Genomic DNA, 17,622 nt, shown 5'->3' on the forward strand with positions numbered 1-17,622 from the left:
TCCAACAAAAGAAAAGAAATACCTACAAACACGGATGAATCATCATCATCGTCATCATCACCCACTCATCACTGACTCAGGGCTCTGTTCCCGAACTCCCATGCATTCCTTAAACAAGAAACCACTTTAATTGTCTCTTGTCCACAAATGAGACACTCTTCTACGCATAAATCCTCTAAATTAAAAGAACATAAATTTCAGTAAAAACCTATTTAGATTCACAATAAATGCACAACTTTCTTTTACTCCAAATCTTGTTTTTCTAGTAACATTTACACAAATTAAGCACCTTCTGCCTTAAGTCTTAAAATATTCTGTGACGTAGAGGCTTCTTTGTCAAAACCCACATTTACAAAACTGGCAATACATATTTGTTAGCCGGGGCTCAGATATTTGTGTGCCATTGTCATGTTCCTCTCCTCCAGGTGAATGAGCTGGTACAGGTGGAGACCTACCTGCGCAGCGAGGGGGTGCTGGTGAGATATTGGTACCCCATTGAGATGCTGGAGCGCCCGCCTGCTGGATCTCGACGTACTGCGGCGAATGGCTTAGTCTCATTGGACAGCAGCAACATTCAGATTCATAGGTAATGTATGAACCTAATGGAGATCCACGTAATGTGAATGCGTCTTACACCAGTGCTCAAAATGAAATTCTGTTCTGTAGGGAGCTGCTTCGCTGCGAGAGCGCACTGGCTCGGTTATACTGCCGTATGGCCCTGCTCAACATCTTCGCTCCCAAGAATCCCCACACCTTCACTCGTCTCTTCCACATACCTGCAATCCGTGACATCACCTTAGAACACCTGCAGCTGCTGTCTAATCAGCTGCTGGCTCCACCCCTCCCTGGTGAGTATTAATGGTTGCTGTGAATAACTGGATCTGTCAGTGTGGCGTTAATGACCCTCTGTGTAAGTGTGTGCTGATGGCTCTGATGCTGTTCTTCCTGCAGATGGCACTATTAGTTCTAGTTCTATCCTACTGGCCCAGTCGGTGCTTCACAACCTCCAGGGCCAAAGCTGCTCTCCCTCAGAACTATTCTACCAGGGCAACGCTCAGCCCATCCGGGAGTGGCTGACAGTGGCCATCACCCGTGCCTTGCATCAAGGAGAGGAAAGCCTGCTGGAGCTCACAAAGCAGATCTGCTGCTTCCTGCAGGTCAGCTCTGCCAATCAGTGCTGGTCTTTATAAACTTGTCTCTGGAGACAAACCCAGTTTGTGAAGTTGCTAATCTTCTCTTATAATTGTGTTTACTTTGACAGAATGCACCAGAGCAGTTTACATCTGAGGAGTTTCCTGTGACAGAGTCAAAGGTTAGCATGGACGTCAGCTTTCCGGGCGCTGCATTTGTGATCGTATCCTGCAAGGAGAGCCAGCTAGGCTGCCGCAAAGAGTGAGTTCCTCAGAAGTGCTCAACATCAGCAATTTGTAATGAACCCAAATTTCTTGCCATCCATCTCCTGTTGAATATTTAAAATTGGCTCCTGTCTTTTCCACTCCTGTAGCTCCAGCCTCTACAAGGCTCCCTGGGCTCGAGTCATGGTGTATGGCCTCGGCCACAAAGTGCGTAGAAATGGACAGCTAAATCTAATGGAGGCAGTGTGCTATCCACTGGATGCCTCACCTACCAACACAGGCCTTACTCCCCCTCCCACCACCAACCAGTATCCCTCTGTTATCATACCCACTGATAAGGTCCACATCAGACTGGGTGAGTATCTAACTCCCAAAAGTAAATTCATACAGGCTTTTGAAACTTTTCAGAAAAAGGACGTCTGTTTTAGGATGAAATGGAATCAAATATCCCATTGTCTTGACTGTAGGGGTGTCGCCCCCTCCTGGTGCTGTACTGGTGCTGCACTCCTTGCCACTGGAGTTTCCTCTGGCCATGGCGTTTGCTGAACAGCTGTTGACGTGGAAGCTGGGAGAAAGCAATGAGCGATCAGAGGATGAGCTGGACACAGTGCCCTCGTCTGTGCTGCTGCAGGTGGTTGAACTCCTGGGTAGGTTGAGCACCAGTTAAAAACACTTTGATGAGCCCGGTTCATGCTGTGCACATTCACACATGCTAAATGCAACCCAAGTAAAATCCTCCCCCACAGTCAAAACAAGCTCAAAGGTAGATTTTACTTATGTGTTTGTTGTTTAACATTCTGTTTGACATTTTGTTCCTGATTTGTTTGATTATTTTTAGATATTATTTAATGCTTAGTTCATTTGTTAAAAAACACAGAAGGAAAGTCATAGAGATATATTGACTCTTTCGATGTTGGACTTCAAGTCTTTCAAGTTTTCAGAACTGCTCACCACTCTGAAAGATGCATGTACACTACTCACAAGGTCATAAAATATCAGAGTTTATGAGCTAGTTAAACGTAAACATACATTATTCTTCACTACTAGCTTCATAAATCATAGAAGAACTTGCAAGATAAATCATACCAAACAGGAGTATAGATTTCCCAAAATCCCAACTTTCAGTGTTTTAGTTTTTCTATGTCGTTGTTCTTATTGTTTTAGGTGGTTTGCTTTGGACCACTGATCTGGCTGCCTCCATCAAAGAGCTCATCTTTCATTTGCTGGCTGAGCTTTTGCGGAAGATCCACCACTTGGAGCAGCGGAAGAGCCCTGCTGGTCTCTCCAGCTCCATTGCTCTGCTGCTTAACCCCTGCCTCGCAGTGCTCATGGCCCTGCAGACTGAACTGCGAAAGCTGTATGACCGGGAGACTCAGGGATGGACTGCTGGGGGTGCTGGAGCCGGGGGGTCATCATCTGGAGGCATCGCGTTGGCTCTGGGGGCAGAGCAGAGCCGGTTCTCCACTTACTTCCATGCTCTGATGGAGGTGTGTCTGGCTGTGGCAGAGGTGACACTTCCCCTAAACGTTGGCGGCTCTTCAGTGGGAGCTCTGTCCTCCACCAGCGCCCCTAACCTTAGTGACTCCTCTTCATCTTCATCATCATCCCCGGGCCAGACGCCACAGAGCCCCAGTCTGCTATCCAAACGTAAGAAGGTGAAGATGAAGCGTGAGAGAGCAGCGGCTGCAGTGGCGGCAGCGGTCTCTGGGAAGCGAGGCAGTGGAGGAGCACGGTTGTCAGAGAGTGACAGTGCCCTGCTGAACATGGCTGGCAGTAAACCTGAGGACATGCTGTGGTTCCACCGCTGCCTCACTCTCCTGATGATCCTGCGACACCTTGCCAACAAAGACCCGCAGGGGTTAAGTGTGACCAGTGATGCAGTGACAGATGCCTGCCAGGCCTTGGTGGGCCCCACTGCCCACAGTCGCCTGCTGGTGCTCTCAGGTATCCCCACGCACCTGGAGGAGGCCGTGGTTCGAAATGCTATCCGCAGGGCTTGCAACGCACATGGAGGCCTCTTCAAAGATGAAGTCTTCATCCCTCTGCAGGAAGAGGACCCCAAGAAGCCAAAAGCGGGAGCTGGGGTTTCTAGCCCTCAGGATGGCAAAGTGGGCCCTGAACCTGAGCGACAATTCCCCAACAGCGGAGGTCCTGAGAGCCCTGACAGCTCCAGCAGTGTGACTCCAGCGATGAGCGTGAGCGCTTCAGCTTCTACCAGTCAGACATCAATCTGCAGCTCCTCTCAGGGCGTCTCCCGCACTGCCAGTGAACTTTCTGTTGATCAGGAGCTGTTAGCTGTTCCACCTCTCACACCTGCTGCTGCAGCTTCGGCTGTTACGTACCCGCAGCAGGGCCCCCAAGACGCCCAGACTGTTTCTAGTCAGGAGAGTCTAGATACCTCCCTGTGCAGCACAGGAAGCCTGGGAAGTCTTGGCAGCTTGGGGGAGCCTCTCGACAGTGCAGAAACTCCGTCGGTGTCAGATGGGGGCTCTGTGCACACAGTCACCTCGCTGGAGAGCAATGCAGTCATGGCCAGACCCATCAAGGGTTATGCTGTCATCGAGGTGGGTTGATGAAGAGCACCATAACAGATCTACACTGTTTGATTTTGTTTGGTTCTGAGGAAAAATGCGTGTCTGTCTTTGGTTAATTGTAGGTTCGATCTCGGGCCAAAGTGGAAAAAATCCGTGCCAGTCTTTTCAACAGCAGTGACCTGATTGGCTTATCCAGTCTGGAAGGTGAAGAGGAGCTAATGGAGTTGACCAATGAGGAGATCCTCACAGCCTCCAGTGTTAATCAAAGCCTGTTTGACACACAAGGAAGCTCCGCCCTTGAAGACTACTTCCTGGACAAGTCCGTCCGAGGTTAGTATTTGACTGGTTAGATATCTTCAGCATTTACACCATGACTTTAGTTCTGGCAGTATGAAATCTTATCTCTCCATGTTTAAAGGTGACAAGCTTGTACCTGGAGCGCGAGATGTCCTCACAGATATTTTTAAGAGCTGTGTGCACTCCGAGCAGATGCTCAGCCTCACACCGGCCAAGCCTGTGAAAGTGTCTGACATTTACCTCAGCAAGGAGCAGATCAACGCTCAGACTCCTGGAAACCTACTGCATACTTTCTTCACCAATGTTAGGCCTCCAAAGAAAGTACTCGAGGACCAGCTTACTCAGGTATGTAAGGCGTGAGCAGGAGATGTTGAAAAATGCAGTGATTTAACTGCGTTCATTGTTTCATTCAATGATACACAAAGGAATTGTTAAATCTTTATAATGTATGTGCATTCACATGATCTGTTTGTATCAGATTCTAAGAAAATATGGCACTCCCAAGCCCAATAAGAACAAATACAGCAAAGCAGGAAAAGAGCAGCACCAAGGCAAAGTTGTGAGCACCAAGAGGCCCATCACCAAACCTCCCACCAAGGAAAAGTCTGTGCTCAACAGCGTCAGGTAAGTTCTCACACAACACTGTCTGTGCAAGCACACGTTTAAGCACATTTACACTTTGAACCTAATTAAATTAAACTCACTGGTCTGCTCTCTCCACCAGGACTGCACTGAGTGAGAAGAAGACAGTTCTGAAGCCAAAGTCTCCTGAGAAATCCAGGCCTGATGAGAAAGATGTGGAGAAATCTCCTGCGAAGAAAACTGAAGGTTAGCAGGAACCACAGACACACTTTGACTGCACACATGGCTGAATATATGAGTTGATGGATGGTTCAAAGTCATGGACAGCGGTTACATCAGCACAATTACATTTTTGCTTCATACCATTAGATGTGTGGAAAAGTGACTGTGCTCTCCTCCACTTGCTTAAATGTGGATTTAATAATGAAACTGACAGAAAAGTGATGATTTCCTGCTTGTGTTCATATAACTGTAATGAATCTAGGTATGTTGTTACCATTATCCAGACAAAGTTAGCCTTTTGAAGATACCACTCTGGTGACTTGTGGCTCTGCTATGATGCTCTACTGCCCTACTGCCTGTTTTGTAACCAGGAGCTGTCTCACACACCTCTCTGTTTTCTTTAGTCCCAGAGGAGAAGTACCTGACGCTGGAAGGCTTCCATAAATTTGCTGTTGACCGTGCCAAGCAGGACATCCGCAGCGTCTGGAGGGCGATTTTGGCTTGTGGATATGATCTGCACTTTGAAAGGTGAGACTTGGGGGTCAAAGCCCAATAACCAGCACTCAGAGTGGTGTAACTCTAACAGTGTCACACACACGAGCTCTCCAGGAGCTAAACATGTTCTCCTGCTGTGACAAAGCGTGTTCTCGTCAAACCTTTATTAAATTAAGTTGTTGGAATTATTCTAAAATAACATGTCACTTGTGATTCATCACATTTGCCAAGCGCAGAATGCAGTTTTGTTCATTTTCACACTGCTCATCTTATCGCAATGCAGCATGACGTCTGCTTATTTTTGCCATTTTCTGTACTTCATAAAAAAGACCAACCCACAATCTATCACTGAGTTCTCTACAGTTTCTCAGATTTTTGGGAGGTCTCTATTTAACAGCAGCTGTCCTCTGTACCAGGTGCACCTGCATAGACACTCGTCACGCCCAGAAGGCCTGTAGGAAGTGGAGCTTGGAAATGGACGTGGCGTTGGTCCAGTACATCAACAGGCTCTGCCGTCACCTAGCCATCACCCCAGCGAGGCTACACCCCCATGAGGTGTACCTGGACTCCAGTGATACCGCTGACCCTCGTGTGGCCTGTCTGCTCAGTAAGCAAACCTTTGTTACTGTCTGTGCTGTAAAGAGGGTCTAATTGTCTGAATCCAGTGCACATATTGTCATCTATAATGTAACATGCAGTTACATGCTGTCAGTCACACTTGCCTGGTTGTTTTGTCATCTGTTATATTAAACTGTATTTGTTTTTAGGTGTGCCCGTGGAGAGCCTGCGTTTGCGCTTTGCTCTGCTTCAGTCCCTCAACAACACCCTGGAGAGCTTCTTCCTGCCGCTGGTGGAGCTGAGGCAGACACAGACCTATCAGAACAGCATAGCAGCGCTGTTATGTGAAGCCAAAGGTGGGGATCACAGATCCAGATCCAGACCCATGTCAAGGGGACAAAGCCAGTCATGACTGTGTCAGTGAATCAGATCTTCTTTTTCCTCACTCATCGCTTCATCTTCTCTCCCTGCTGGTTACAGGTCTGATCTTCTACGACACTAAGGTCACTGTAATGAACAGAGTGCTGAACGCCACAGTACAGCGGACAGCTGATCATGCTGCTCCAGAGATTACACTGGACCCTCTTGAGATTGTGGGAGGTATGCAGTCGTTTCACTTGTTCGCGTGTTTATTGTTTGCTCGTAAATCAGCTGCAGAGGTCTGGAAGGCTTATAATGAAAGAGTGATGCTTTGAATCTCAAAACTTTCAGACCTTAATTTTTTTAACATAAATAAATCTGCTCTACACTGGATCTTTGCACACAGTCTTTCTTTGTCTGTGGGTTTGGCCCTCAGGTGAGATCAGGTCATCAGAGAACACATATTTCTGCCAGGCTGCCCGTCAGCTGTCGTCCGTGCCGTCGTCTCAGCTCTGTGTGAAACTGGCCAGCGGAGGAGACCCGACCTATGCCTTCAACATCCGCTTCACTGGAGAGGAAGTTCATGGCACAAGTTAGACTCTCTCCTTCACATCTTTTTCTGTGCTGCCTTGTAGTCTTGTCAAGACTTGTCAAGATTTTTTTTTTTTTTTTCGAAGCTAACTGTAGCTCTGTTAAATCTGTCTCCAGGCGGCTCCTTCAGACATTTCTTATGGCAGGTGTGTAAGGAGTTACAGAGCTCTGCTCTCTCCCTGCTGCTCCCTTGTCCCAGTGCTGCAGCCAATCGTAACAAGGTAAGGTTTCTCAGTATCTGACATGATCTCAGTATGTCCTGTTTTTGACACTCTTTCTCTTCCCAGCAAGGCATATTTATCGTAGTCTGGATTGGCTCTGAGAATCATATCTGGCACAGCAAAGTTAGTCACAGATGGTGTCACATGAATCATTGATGTTTGTTGCTTTCCTCAGGGGAAGTACATCCTGACTCCCTGCCCTATCAGCTATGCAGAGGAGCAGTTGTTGCACTTCTTCGGTCAGCTTCTCGGCATTGCCATCCGCGCAGATGTGCCGCTTCCTTTGGACCTACTGGGCTCCTTTTGGAAGGGTCTGGTGGGCGAGCCCCTCGACCCAGAGCAGGACCTGCAGGAAGCTGATGTGCTCACCTACAACTATGTCAAGAAGTTTGAAAATGCAAGTGACCTGCAGTCTGTATCTCATGTCTTTATCTGTTAACACCAAGTTCCTACTGGCCTTAACATGCCCTCTGTTCTGTGACCCTGCAGGTGAGTGATGAGACGGAGCTGGAGGCCCTGTGTGCTGAGATCTCCTCCCAGCACCACTCGGGAGAAAGCCCCGACTCCCCCAGCCGGCCCTGCTGCACCTTCACTTACGTCACTATGACAGGCGAGGAGGTGGAGCTTTGTTCGGGAGGGCGCAGCCTCACTGTCAGGTACAGCAAACTTGAAGACGTCTCCGAACAGTGAGGCTTTTCTTGTCGATATTTACTCTTTCAAACTGCAGTCATTTATGTACTTAATACCCAGCTCAGTATGGTCTGAGGTCTACCTCGGTTATATATTGTGTGCTTGTTTGTGTGTTAAGCTGGGAGAATAAGGATGTGTATGCGCGGGCGGTGAGGAGCCTTCGTCTGAGGGAGCTGCAGAACGTGGAGTGTATGACGGCGGTGCGTGCAGGGCTCGGCTCCATCATTCCCCTGCAACTGCTCACCATGCTCATCCCCCTCGAGATGGAGCTGCGCACCTGCGGCCTGCCTTACATCAACCTGGAGTTCCTTAAGGTGATGAATGTGTTTGTGTGGAAGAGCACGTTGAAATCTGTTTATGCTACATTACAAAGCTAGTGTAAACATTTCCCACCCCCACATATGCCAGCGTCAGCTGCAACTGTAGCACCTCCTTCTGGCTCATCAGTGCCGTCACTGTTGGTATAAGAATTAGAGAGATACATTATGAGGCTGCTCCAACATTACACAGTCTGTCTGACTCAGATCTGTAAAGTTTGCATGCGAAACGCCTTCTGTTCCTACAGATTAGTATTAATCAGATCCAATCGTTTCTGCTCTGCTCTCCCTCTGTAGGCTCACACCATGTACCAGGTGGGTCTGATGGAGACAGACCAGCACATCGAGTTCTTCTGGACCGCCCTGGAGATGTTCACTCAAGAGGAGCTCTGTAAGTTCATCAAGTTCGCCTGCAACCAGGAGCGCATACCGTTCACCTGCCCCTGCAAGGACGGGGGGCCCGACACCGCCCACGTTCCCCCGTACCCCATGAAGATCGCCCCTCCCGACGGAGCTGCAGGTAATGGCTAACAAGGTTTTCATCGGGGCCGGGATCAGACGCCGGGGCTGCTGTCTCTGTGTGACGGTCTTCTTAGTGCTGTCAGTGCAGACACTGCTGATGACCAAAGCAGCTCGTCCTGTGTTGCGACCTCAGACAGACTTTCACCATGTTGACGTAGATGATTGTGCTTGTAAATGAAATGGTTAGTGTAGTGGACATATGAAGCAGTTCCATGTCAGGTGACACGCTGACTCTGATGTGTGTGGGATCTGTCAAATCACAGGCTAAAACAAACAGTGTGCTCGTGTTTATCACAGATAAGACGAACACTCACTTTTATCTCCGAGCTCATTGTCGCTCACGCTTCACAGCAGCTCGCTGGCCTTCCGCAGTTCCATGAAAAGCTGCTGTGGCAAACCTGCATAACAAGACTCATTATGTGAGAGACGCTGTGTGTGATGTTGTTCTAATACTCCGTCCTGTCTTTCTCGTCTCCAGGTCAGCCAGACTCGCGCTACATTCGTGTGGAGACCTGCATGTTCATGGTGAAACTGCCCCAGTACACCTCTTTGGATGTGATGCTGGAGAAACTGCGATACGCCATCCACTACCGTGAGGACCCTCTCAGCGGCTGAGAAGTCTTGACAACCCAACGCTCCCGAGCACATACACCCGCAACCCCCCCACCCCCCACCCCACCCTTGCCAGTTTTACTTTTGACCCCAGCCTCCCTGCACCCCCCCGACACTCCTGGACCTTCCTCTGAGACAGACCACAGTCCTTCATGCTCTCCTGCTCCAACCAAACCATAAACTACATTAGATTTGATTTTGGGTGGCTATTACTGCTTTGCATGTTTATCCCTGCTTTTGGTATCACAGTTTACACCAGTACTTCATTACTTCATTACTGTTTGATGCATATTTCTGTGAGGAATTCAGGGAAGATAATCTGAACTAGCACCGACACCGGCAACGAGTGTCTGTTCTGGCTGAAGTGAAACAACTGTGACTGTTTCCTTTTCCCTTCTCCCACCTCTAACTGAGGGTTTGATGCGGTTCAGTCGAGTTCTGTGAAGCTAACAACTTAATGGGATGACTTCAGATCAGCACTTTACGGTCGCGAGTTCAGTTCACGATGTCTGAACACTCTGTCTGCGGTAACGCTTAAGTATTGAACGCATTGGTCTCAGCAGCACGAGCTCTGCTCAGAGTTGCTGAACTTTGCATATCTGTGAAGGAAACAAGCTGTTACTGTCCTAATGCTTAACCTAGCTGCCTCCCTCTGCCTCCCCTCTGTGGGGGTGATGGTCTGAAACATGCCTTTGCTGTAGGAGCCTGCTGGTTGTGTGTTCAAAGAAAGCCCAAATGATTTTCATAGACTTGAGGCGAAGGTACGACTACGACCAGAAAAAGGAAACGTGTGATGCTGCCTATTTTTGACCACGTCAGCTATGAGCAGGCAGAAAATGTGAACAAGTGCTGTACAGGATATTATGTAGTTTACTGCCTGTTTCAAAAATATGAACTGCTAATGGACAAACTAACTTATGGCTATATAAACTCCATACATTTTATCCGAGTCTCCGAAGAGAAGGTATTTAAGTCGTGTAAAAAGTCATATTAATCTATTAGTTTATGAAATTGCTCTTTGGTTTTTGGAATATCCGAGTAGCTTTGGCGGCCTGGAAGGTCTGAGGTTCTGATTTAGTGCATTTCAGGTTTGAAAGGTGAAACCCGTGTTGCTTTGTGAAAACGGGAAGGAGACGATGTTCTGCTCTCCCGCATTGTTTGTGTGCTACTGCTACTGAATGTGCAACACCCCCCCCCCCTCGCTCCCCAACATACACAATCTACACACACATATACACACACACACACACACACACACACACACAGGGGGAGGGGCGGCGGATTATCTTGAGTTCTGCCTTTTCATAGTTTTCTTTAATGAGAGAAGATCAGAATTCTGCTGTTTTTTTTGTTTTGTTTTGTTCATTTTACCCATAACCAAATGTTTAGCTATGTAAAAATCAAATAGGAAAAAAAAGTGTAAATAACTGACTTTATGTTTGACGGCAGTTTTTATTAATTGCTAATTCACTTCACCTTATAATTTTTGTTTTCGGTTTGCACTACTCTTCCAAGAAAAGATTCTAAAAATGAGCAAACTAGGCGATGTCTGTTGGATATCCGGTTTGTTGTGTTGTTATTTTTTATGAATTTTGGAAATACCAGTAATCTTATCACCTTTGTCTTGTACTCAGATGGATTCTTCTACTCATGGTGAAACATGTTTTCTTGTGTGAGTAAAATCGCCATTTTACTTGGATAGAACTGAAAAACACAACAGAATTGATATTTGACGCATATTGGATTGTTGAATTGCTTGCGAGTTTCGGTTCAGTTCTTTTGAAGGGTGATTATACCGCTGCTAACAGGGACGCTCTCTCTTCGACTTCCTGCTCCTCCGGGGGAGTAGATAAGGTTATAAAAAGGACATATCCATACAAAGAGGTGTTGCGATAAAATGTGTGCTGTACATTTACTTGATATTTATTACAATTATTTATGGTTGCATTAACTTAACTTTTACTGTCTTACCTCTGCACATCAGAAACTTAACATATCTAAAATGGATTATACAGATGTAAAGAATCAGATGGCATTTGAGATTTCTGTGTCACAATAAAGAAATGTCTTCATGTACAAACAGTTTGATCGTTTGTCTTTTACGTGTTCATTTTCTGTGTTTTAGTTCATCTTCCTTTACGATGTTGCTCAGATAAACACTGGTTGGGAAAACATGTTTTGTAAATGGATGTTTTCTATTGCCAAATCCCCTGAAAGTGGCTCATTTGCATGCTTGAACTGACTGAACGGGGTTGATGTGGTGAAGCAGACATGCGTGCTACATGATGATGGCTGTTGATGGTGATGAATGATGCTGGTGAAGCCTCTTCTATTTTTTTTTGCCTCCGTTAGGACATGCTTTTCATGCGAGGCCTCGCGACCAACTGGTTATGTCACCACAGCCCGTAAACCAGACACCTTTTCAAAGCAGTGAGTGCTGGGCCAGACCAGTTCCAACTGGATCTCTAGTGACTGACACTGTCCCTTCAACCTCATTGTATGCTATGTTCAAAAGGGACCATTTGCATCTATAGAGGCAAAAAAATGGTCTGAAGTAATTGTATTTATTTCTGCGTTACATTGCAAATTCAGTTAATAGGAGTCTTGTATTATTTATGTGTAACTCCCACAGCTGAGCTAACACCTTTATCGGCTGACTTTTCCTCATGTTTTTAAGTAAAATTTCCCATCTTTCATTCAAGAAACCACAAGGTTACCCAGGAGGAATTCTAGGAATGTCTGCAGCATGTTGACTGCTTTGGTTTCAAAGGAACCAATCAGCTGTCCCCCTTCTCTCTGACATAATGACCCTCCGCCCTTGTTTTAATGACTCTCCCCTGACCAATGAGCAGCAAGGAAAAGTGCCACATCCCCCAGCAATCCGGCCAATTGAACGCCGGGAGGCTGAGTGTATTCAAAAGGCGTGGAGACATCTGCTGTGGTCATGCGACAGCCGGCTGACCTAAAGACCTCTGAGGCTGCTTGACCTGCCTGGAAACCACTGCTGCATGAACTCAATTAAAATCCTCCCTCTGCGAAGTGTGCAGGACATGAAAACATGTTTTTCTGTGTCGAGCCAACTCACTTACAGCCTTGAGTTGTAGGTCAAATTTAAAACTTCATGGCTGACTCACTCATTCATGAGGGATTGTGAAGGATGTGATCCTGAATGCGTCTTTCCAAAGCACTCATTGAGGAGAGAGGAGCTTAATTAGAAAGTAAGCTACTGAGACTGCAGGGCTAATAATGAATTGTTGCACAATGAATAGTTTAATGGCAGTGGAGAGACTGTAATGAAGCCTCAGCCCAAATAATAACTTTACATTTGCATTGTTTGCACATAGCAAACACAATATACAGCATGTAGACATTCAGTATACGCATATAGTGAAGTACTTTTACTTTGGAGGCATGTTTTGAAGAGTACAATTAAAAACATGACATGTTCAGTCATTAAGGATATTCTGTAGAGTATAAAGAGCCCAACTAAGGCTGGATTTTTGACTGATACACTCGTCTGATACTGATACAGCAATAAAAATTTACCTGCAATAAGCTAATATTGGCCATAAGTCCATTCATGTATTATTTACCTGCTGGTTAAAGCTTATGCTGTGAGGAAGTGGATCAATCTTTATTTTACATCCCACCTGCAGCCAGGAATAAGAAACTGTCAAAGCAGGGAAGTAATTCTTCAGGCAGAATATTCAGAAATATACTTTATTCATTCTTAAATACATTCCAAAGTACAAAAGCAGAGGAACAACATACAAGTACTTTTACAAAGCAAGCAAATGCAAAAACAAGTCAGAAACTACCTCTACCAGAGCAGCGTCACAATCACATTTTCAGCAGAAAAAAAAAAGTCCCTCCAGCAGCTCCGTCCCACTTTCGTCTCAGTGCTCGGGAGAGTTTCGGTCTGGAATGATTCGATCTCTGGAGCACATGAATGACGGGGTTCACGGATTGAGACCAGCTGATGGAGGAATGCAGGAAAGGTCAGGCAGACGTGAGGTGGCCGCCAGCGCTAGATAATACCAAGCTGCTTTTTCAGCCTCCATAGCTGCTCCATGCTGATGTTGTTGCCGCCGCACACCACGATGACCACGGGGCCCAGGCGCTGCGCCAGCTTGCCCTCGTCCTGCAGCCTTTTGATAACGCCGCTGTACACGGCTGCCAGGGCAGCGCCGCAGGCAGGCTCCACCAGGACCTTCTCATCATCTGCACAAAGAGGACAGATCCGTCTCACGGCTGGTTTGGTGCCATTTTGGAGCTGCTGTGAGTGTGCTCAGGTCGTACTCACCTACAAAGCGTTCCACAGCTTTTACGGCCTCCTGGTCTGTGACGACTTGTGAGAAAACCGTGTGCTCGTTCACCAGTTTGAGAGTCTGCGCAGACACTCTTGTCAGGCCCAGTGTGGTCGCAACACTGGAGAGCAAAAAGAAAAGCCAGTCTAGAGAAAAATGTGGGGTCATGTTACCTGAGTCTAATATCCGTCATTAGGTTTTTTTACCTGGTGATTTCAGGTAGAGTGACCAGCTCCCCGGCCTTCATCGCTGCACTGAGGCTGTGCGCTCCCAAGGTTTCCATCGCTACGATGGGCACATCAGCCCAGTCGGCACGACGCAGACCCTCCACCACCCCGTTCAGCAGGCCTCCACCTCCCACCGACAACACTACCGCTCCTGGCTTCTCCCTCAGGTCTTGCTCCAGCTCCTTCACCAGAGATGTGTGGCCTTCCCTGCACACACACACACACACACACTGTCAGTTTCCTGGAAATTCATTGATTTCAGCATAATGTGAAAAAGCAAATTTTGAGGCAATAAATCTCCCATAAATGTGAGTCTGTTCTAAAATGCTGATCATATCACAAGTAGCTGATGATGTCAGTGATTTATGGCTGTGTTTAACACCTCGACTGTGACGCTCAACGTGTAAATGAATTGTCTGACACCTTCTCAGAGTTCTAAGATAGCGTGTTTCTGACGCAACAACTCGTCCAGCCCCTGAACGGCTCCAAGCATGAGCATGACTGACAGGACATGATAACACAGGTGTTGCTATCAGTCACTTTGAAATTGAAAACAATTTGATTTCCTTTAGGAGGAGTCTTATCGCCCTCGCTCTCTGTCTCCTGATGATAGACCACAATGCAAGTCTTTCTGCACAGAGTAGCCTACATACTAACGTCACTGCTGCCACTCTCCTTGAAGGCCAGACGGGCTGTGTCTCTTACCAGATGAGGGGATCATCAAAGGGGGAGATGAAGATCCAGCCGGGGTTGTTTGCCACAAGCTGCTGTCCGTATTCAATGCTTTCATTTAGAGCCTGAAAAAGATCAGACGCGGCTTCATTTAATCTGATGAGCTGAAGCAACAACAGCCGTCAGAACATGTTGTGCATGTCTTTGCTGCAGTGTCTCTTCTCAGCACATCATGGAGCTTTACTCAACATTTATTCTCCACTTTGATTAGATTTCTGCATCAGTGCATGAATCAATAAAACCATTTGAATTCATTTGTCTGCTGGTGTCGTCTCATCATTTTGCATTCACAGTGGGTCAAAAGTATCACAACTGGGTGAAGAAAAATAAAAGAGTAATAATAATGGTGCACAAAATTGAACCAGAATCCACCATTACTTACATTTATTAGCATCTATTCTGGAAAAAAAAGAAAAAGTTTGGTGTAAAGAGCGTAGAAAACAACACGTGAAATGAACCAACCTTCCCATGAATAACCACGGTGGCGCCTTCGTCCTTCAGCCTGTCCACTGTTGGGTTCGGTGTCACACTTGGAACTACTATGGTTGCAGGTACCCCAAGCTGACGGGCAGAGTAAGCTGCGGCCATACCAGCGTTTCCACCTGTGGGCCAATAGTGTCAAAGATTACACACTCAAACACACCAACAGAGCCAAAGACAAGCCTTAAACAGAGGTATTTTGCTCCAGCGCTCACCTGAACAGCACACAAAGCGCTCACATCCTCGCTCTGCCCACTGCAAGGAGAAAGAGACATTACAGCCAAGAGTGTTGCAGAGTCCAGCAAGACCGGATCTGACACACTTCAACTGGTCCACACTCTGCCAAACAGGGCTGACACATCATCCCAGGACAGGAGAGGAGAGGATCACTCACAGTTTTACAGAGGTGTCCGATGCCCCGGATCTTAAAGGATCCCGTGGGCTGCGATGAATCCAGCTTGAGGTAAACGGAGGTCCCAGCTACTTTAGTCAGGGCGAGGCTCTGCCTCACTGGAGTGGCCACATGGAGAGGCTGCTGGGTCTTCATATCGCTGTGGAACACCAGTAAAGAAACGTTAAGGGGCTGTTTCCTCTTTCCTCGGAGGTCATAGATGACTTTATGCTTCGGCTTACCAGACGTCTCAGATGATGACAGGATGAGCTGCTCCGGTTATGGATGATCCCAAACTTCCTTATTTCTCTTGTATTGCATGTGAAGGGCATATATACCTACTTGTGCTGTGGGCTTGTCAAAGGAGGCCCACTTGTCGACCAATCAGCACCAGGCCTTCAGGCAGCAGACCCTCCCAGTGACAGGGAGTCAGAAGCAGGCTGAGGATGAACGAAATCGCCCCCATTGAATTTCAGCCCACTTTCTTCAACAACAAACACTTTTCAAGGATGAGTCAGGGTCTGATGTGAACTGGGCTCCTCAAACAGTCTGCACTGGTGTGACTGGAAGGACTGGGAGCTAAATGGGAAAAAGAATGAGAAAATAAAAAAACAAGATTTCCAGCTGCTGCTGTTGTAATAAAGAAGGAATATTTTCATCTGATTGTGCAGAATAGAAAGCGTGTAAACACATGTCTCCCCGGTCATCATTACATAATTTCGCCCTCTTCTCGCCTCCGTTGTGACCCCAATGACATTTTTACACGCTGTCCTTCGCGTGTTCCTCTCCCCTCTAAAGGAGTTGCGTGCCCCGCTGGCATTACCAAAAGAGTCGCTCCTATTTTCGCCCCGATGGTCAAATACCAAAAGCGGGCTGAGAGCGGCCTCCGTGCGGACGGTTCAAACCTGCACGATCCGGAGTCCCGGCGCTGAGAGCTGCCTCAAACCAAGAGGAGCACAGCGCCTTTAGATCAGGCTCCAGACTGACAGAGGAAGAGGAAAAATGCTCAAAATGAGCCACCAAATGGCCTTAAATAACATGTAAGTGGTGGAATGTAACTGAGTACCTCGTTACTCAAAGGAAGGTCAGTGAGTACTGTTTCTGATTCTTCATGAGAAATACTGGAGGTGGACTTTTTACGCTATGAGCGGATTTTAATGGAAAACTCACATTATTCATTTATTAAATATGACGACTCGTTACAGAATGTATAAAGTCATCAAAATGAGCCCCACCACCACCTTCAAATATAAAAAAAATACTGAATAATTACTTTTTAAAAAGGCTTGAATGAGTTTGTATTCAGGACTTTTACTTGTAATAGAGTATCTCTCCATTTTACTTGAGTACTTCTTCACTGTCACTGAACGTTGGTCAGTCTGTCAGGTGAGAAAAAGCAGCTGATTAAATGAGCTGGCTCAAGTAAAAATGCTCTTTAAATATTTCATTTTTCATAATTTGAAGACAGCAGGGAGAGAGACACTTTATGCAGGAAGTCAGTCAGAGAACCGCGGATCCCACTCTTCATCTTAACAATACAACACAATACAATAAGTGCTTGCCTCCATTAAGTTTCAGCTTTGGCCCCTCAAGGGAAAAAGTTTGGGTCTCCCTGGTCTATGCACTAAGTAACCTGCAGGTTATTTGGCCTGTATATTTAACCATACCCATCAGGAGCTGCTACATCAGTAGAAATACTGAAACCAAGCTTTATAGCAGGCAGGGAAGTCTGGGGAGCACAGTGCATCTGTCAGCGCTCGGCATGGATAACGTCATAGTTAAATATGGGCTTGATCTTCAAGTTTGGATGCATAAACAGAAAAAAAAGAAAAGGAGACACAAACATCAAAACAAGTTTCCAAATCTCTTCATACAGTCATCAACAAAACAGAAAATACTGCCAAAAAAACCTCTTTCAACAGTCATTTAGTGGAGAAATGAAGCTTTAACTCTCTCACAGTAAAAGTAAAAATCTATTTATTTTATGTTATTATCACAATGCATTTAATGCTCAATCATCTGTTCACATGGGTGTTCTTTTATTTTATGGACTATTACTTAATGCACCTGTAGCAGCAGTCCACAGTTAGATACACATTTATCCATAATCACTCACTCACTATATTTGC

At 46.5% G+C, this 17,622-nt stretch overlaps 2 protein-coding genes across 3 annotated transcripts in view; one reads left to right on the forward strand and one right to left on the reverse strand.

The window, feature by feature from the left end:
- hectd4 (HECT domain E3 ubiquitin protein ligase 4) overlaps positions 1–11,436 on the forward strand; it is a 36,168-nt gene extending 24,732 nt beyond the window's left edge. For both annotated transcript variants that reach the window (XM_076730307.1, XM_076730308.1), the window contains exons 55-76: positions 426–586; positions 667–848; positions 952–1,157; positions 1,262–1,392; positions 1,505–1,710; positions 1,823–2,002; positions 2,520–3,919; positions 4,012–4,219; positions 4,308–4,531; positions 4,665–4,810; positions 4,911–5,014; positions 5,395–5,518; positions 5,902–6,092; positions 6,253–6,399; positions 6,524–6,643; positions 6,840–6,995; positions 7,112–7,215; positions 7,391–7,612; positions 7,705–7,871; positions 8,024–8,219; positions 8,520–8,742; positions 9,223–11,436. In XM_076730307.1, coding sequence (XP_076586422.1) covers positions 426–586; positions 667–848; positions 952–1,157; positions 1,262–1,392; positions 1,505–1,710; positions 1,823–2,002; positions 2,520–3,919; positions 4,012–4,219; positions 4,308–4,531; positions 4,665–4,810; positions 4,911–5,014; positions 5,395–5,518; positions 5,902–6,092; positions 6,253–6,399; positions 6,524–6,643; positions 6,840–6,995; positions 7,112–7,215; positions 7,391–7,612; positions 7,705–7,871; positions 8,024–8,219; positions 8,520–8,742; positions 9,223–9,359 — 4,935 coding nt within the window. In that variant the 3' untranslated portion in view covers positions 9,360–11,436. The remainder of the gene's footprint in view (positions 1–425; positions 587–666; positions 849–951; positions 1,158–1,261; positions 1,393–1,504; positions 1,711–1,822; positions 2,003–2,519; positions 3,920–4,011; positions 4,220–4,307; positions 4,532–4,664; positions 4,811–4,910; positions 5,015–5,394; positions 5,519–5,901; positions 6,093–6,252; positions 6,400–6,523; positions 6,644–6,839; positions 6,996–7,111; positions 7,216–7,390; positions 7,613–7,704; positions 7,872–8,023; positions 8,220–8,519; positions 8,743–9,222) is intronic.
- A 1,797-nt stretch (positions 11,437–13,233) lies between these two features.
- Positions 13,234–15,649, reverse strand: LOC143321264 (L-serine dehydratase/L-threonine deaminase-like). The gene is made up of 7 exons (XM_076731499.1): positions 15,497–15,649; positions 15,318–15,357; positions 15,085–15,224; positions 14,596–14,687; positions 13,870–14,097; positions 13,660–13,784; positions 13,234–13,577 (listed from the first exon to the last, which is right to left on the reverse strand). The coding sequence occupies exons 1-7, from the start codon at positions 15,647–15,649 to the stop codon at positions 13,384–13,386; spliced, it is 972 nt and encodes a 323-aa protein (XP_076587614.1). The 3' UTR covers positions 13,234–13,383.
- Between the last annotated feature and the right edge of the window lie 1,973 nt (positions 15,650–17,622).

Source organism: Chaetodon auriga, chromosome 5, assembly GCF_051107435.1.
Source record: "Chaetodon auriga isolate fChaAug3 chromosome 5, fChaAug3.hap1, whole genome shotgun sequence".
NCBI lineage: Eukaryota > Metazoa > Chordata > Actinopteri > Chaetodontiformes > Chaetodontidae > Chaetodon > Chaetodon auriga.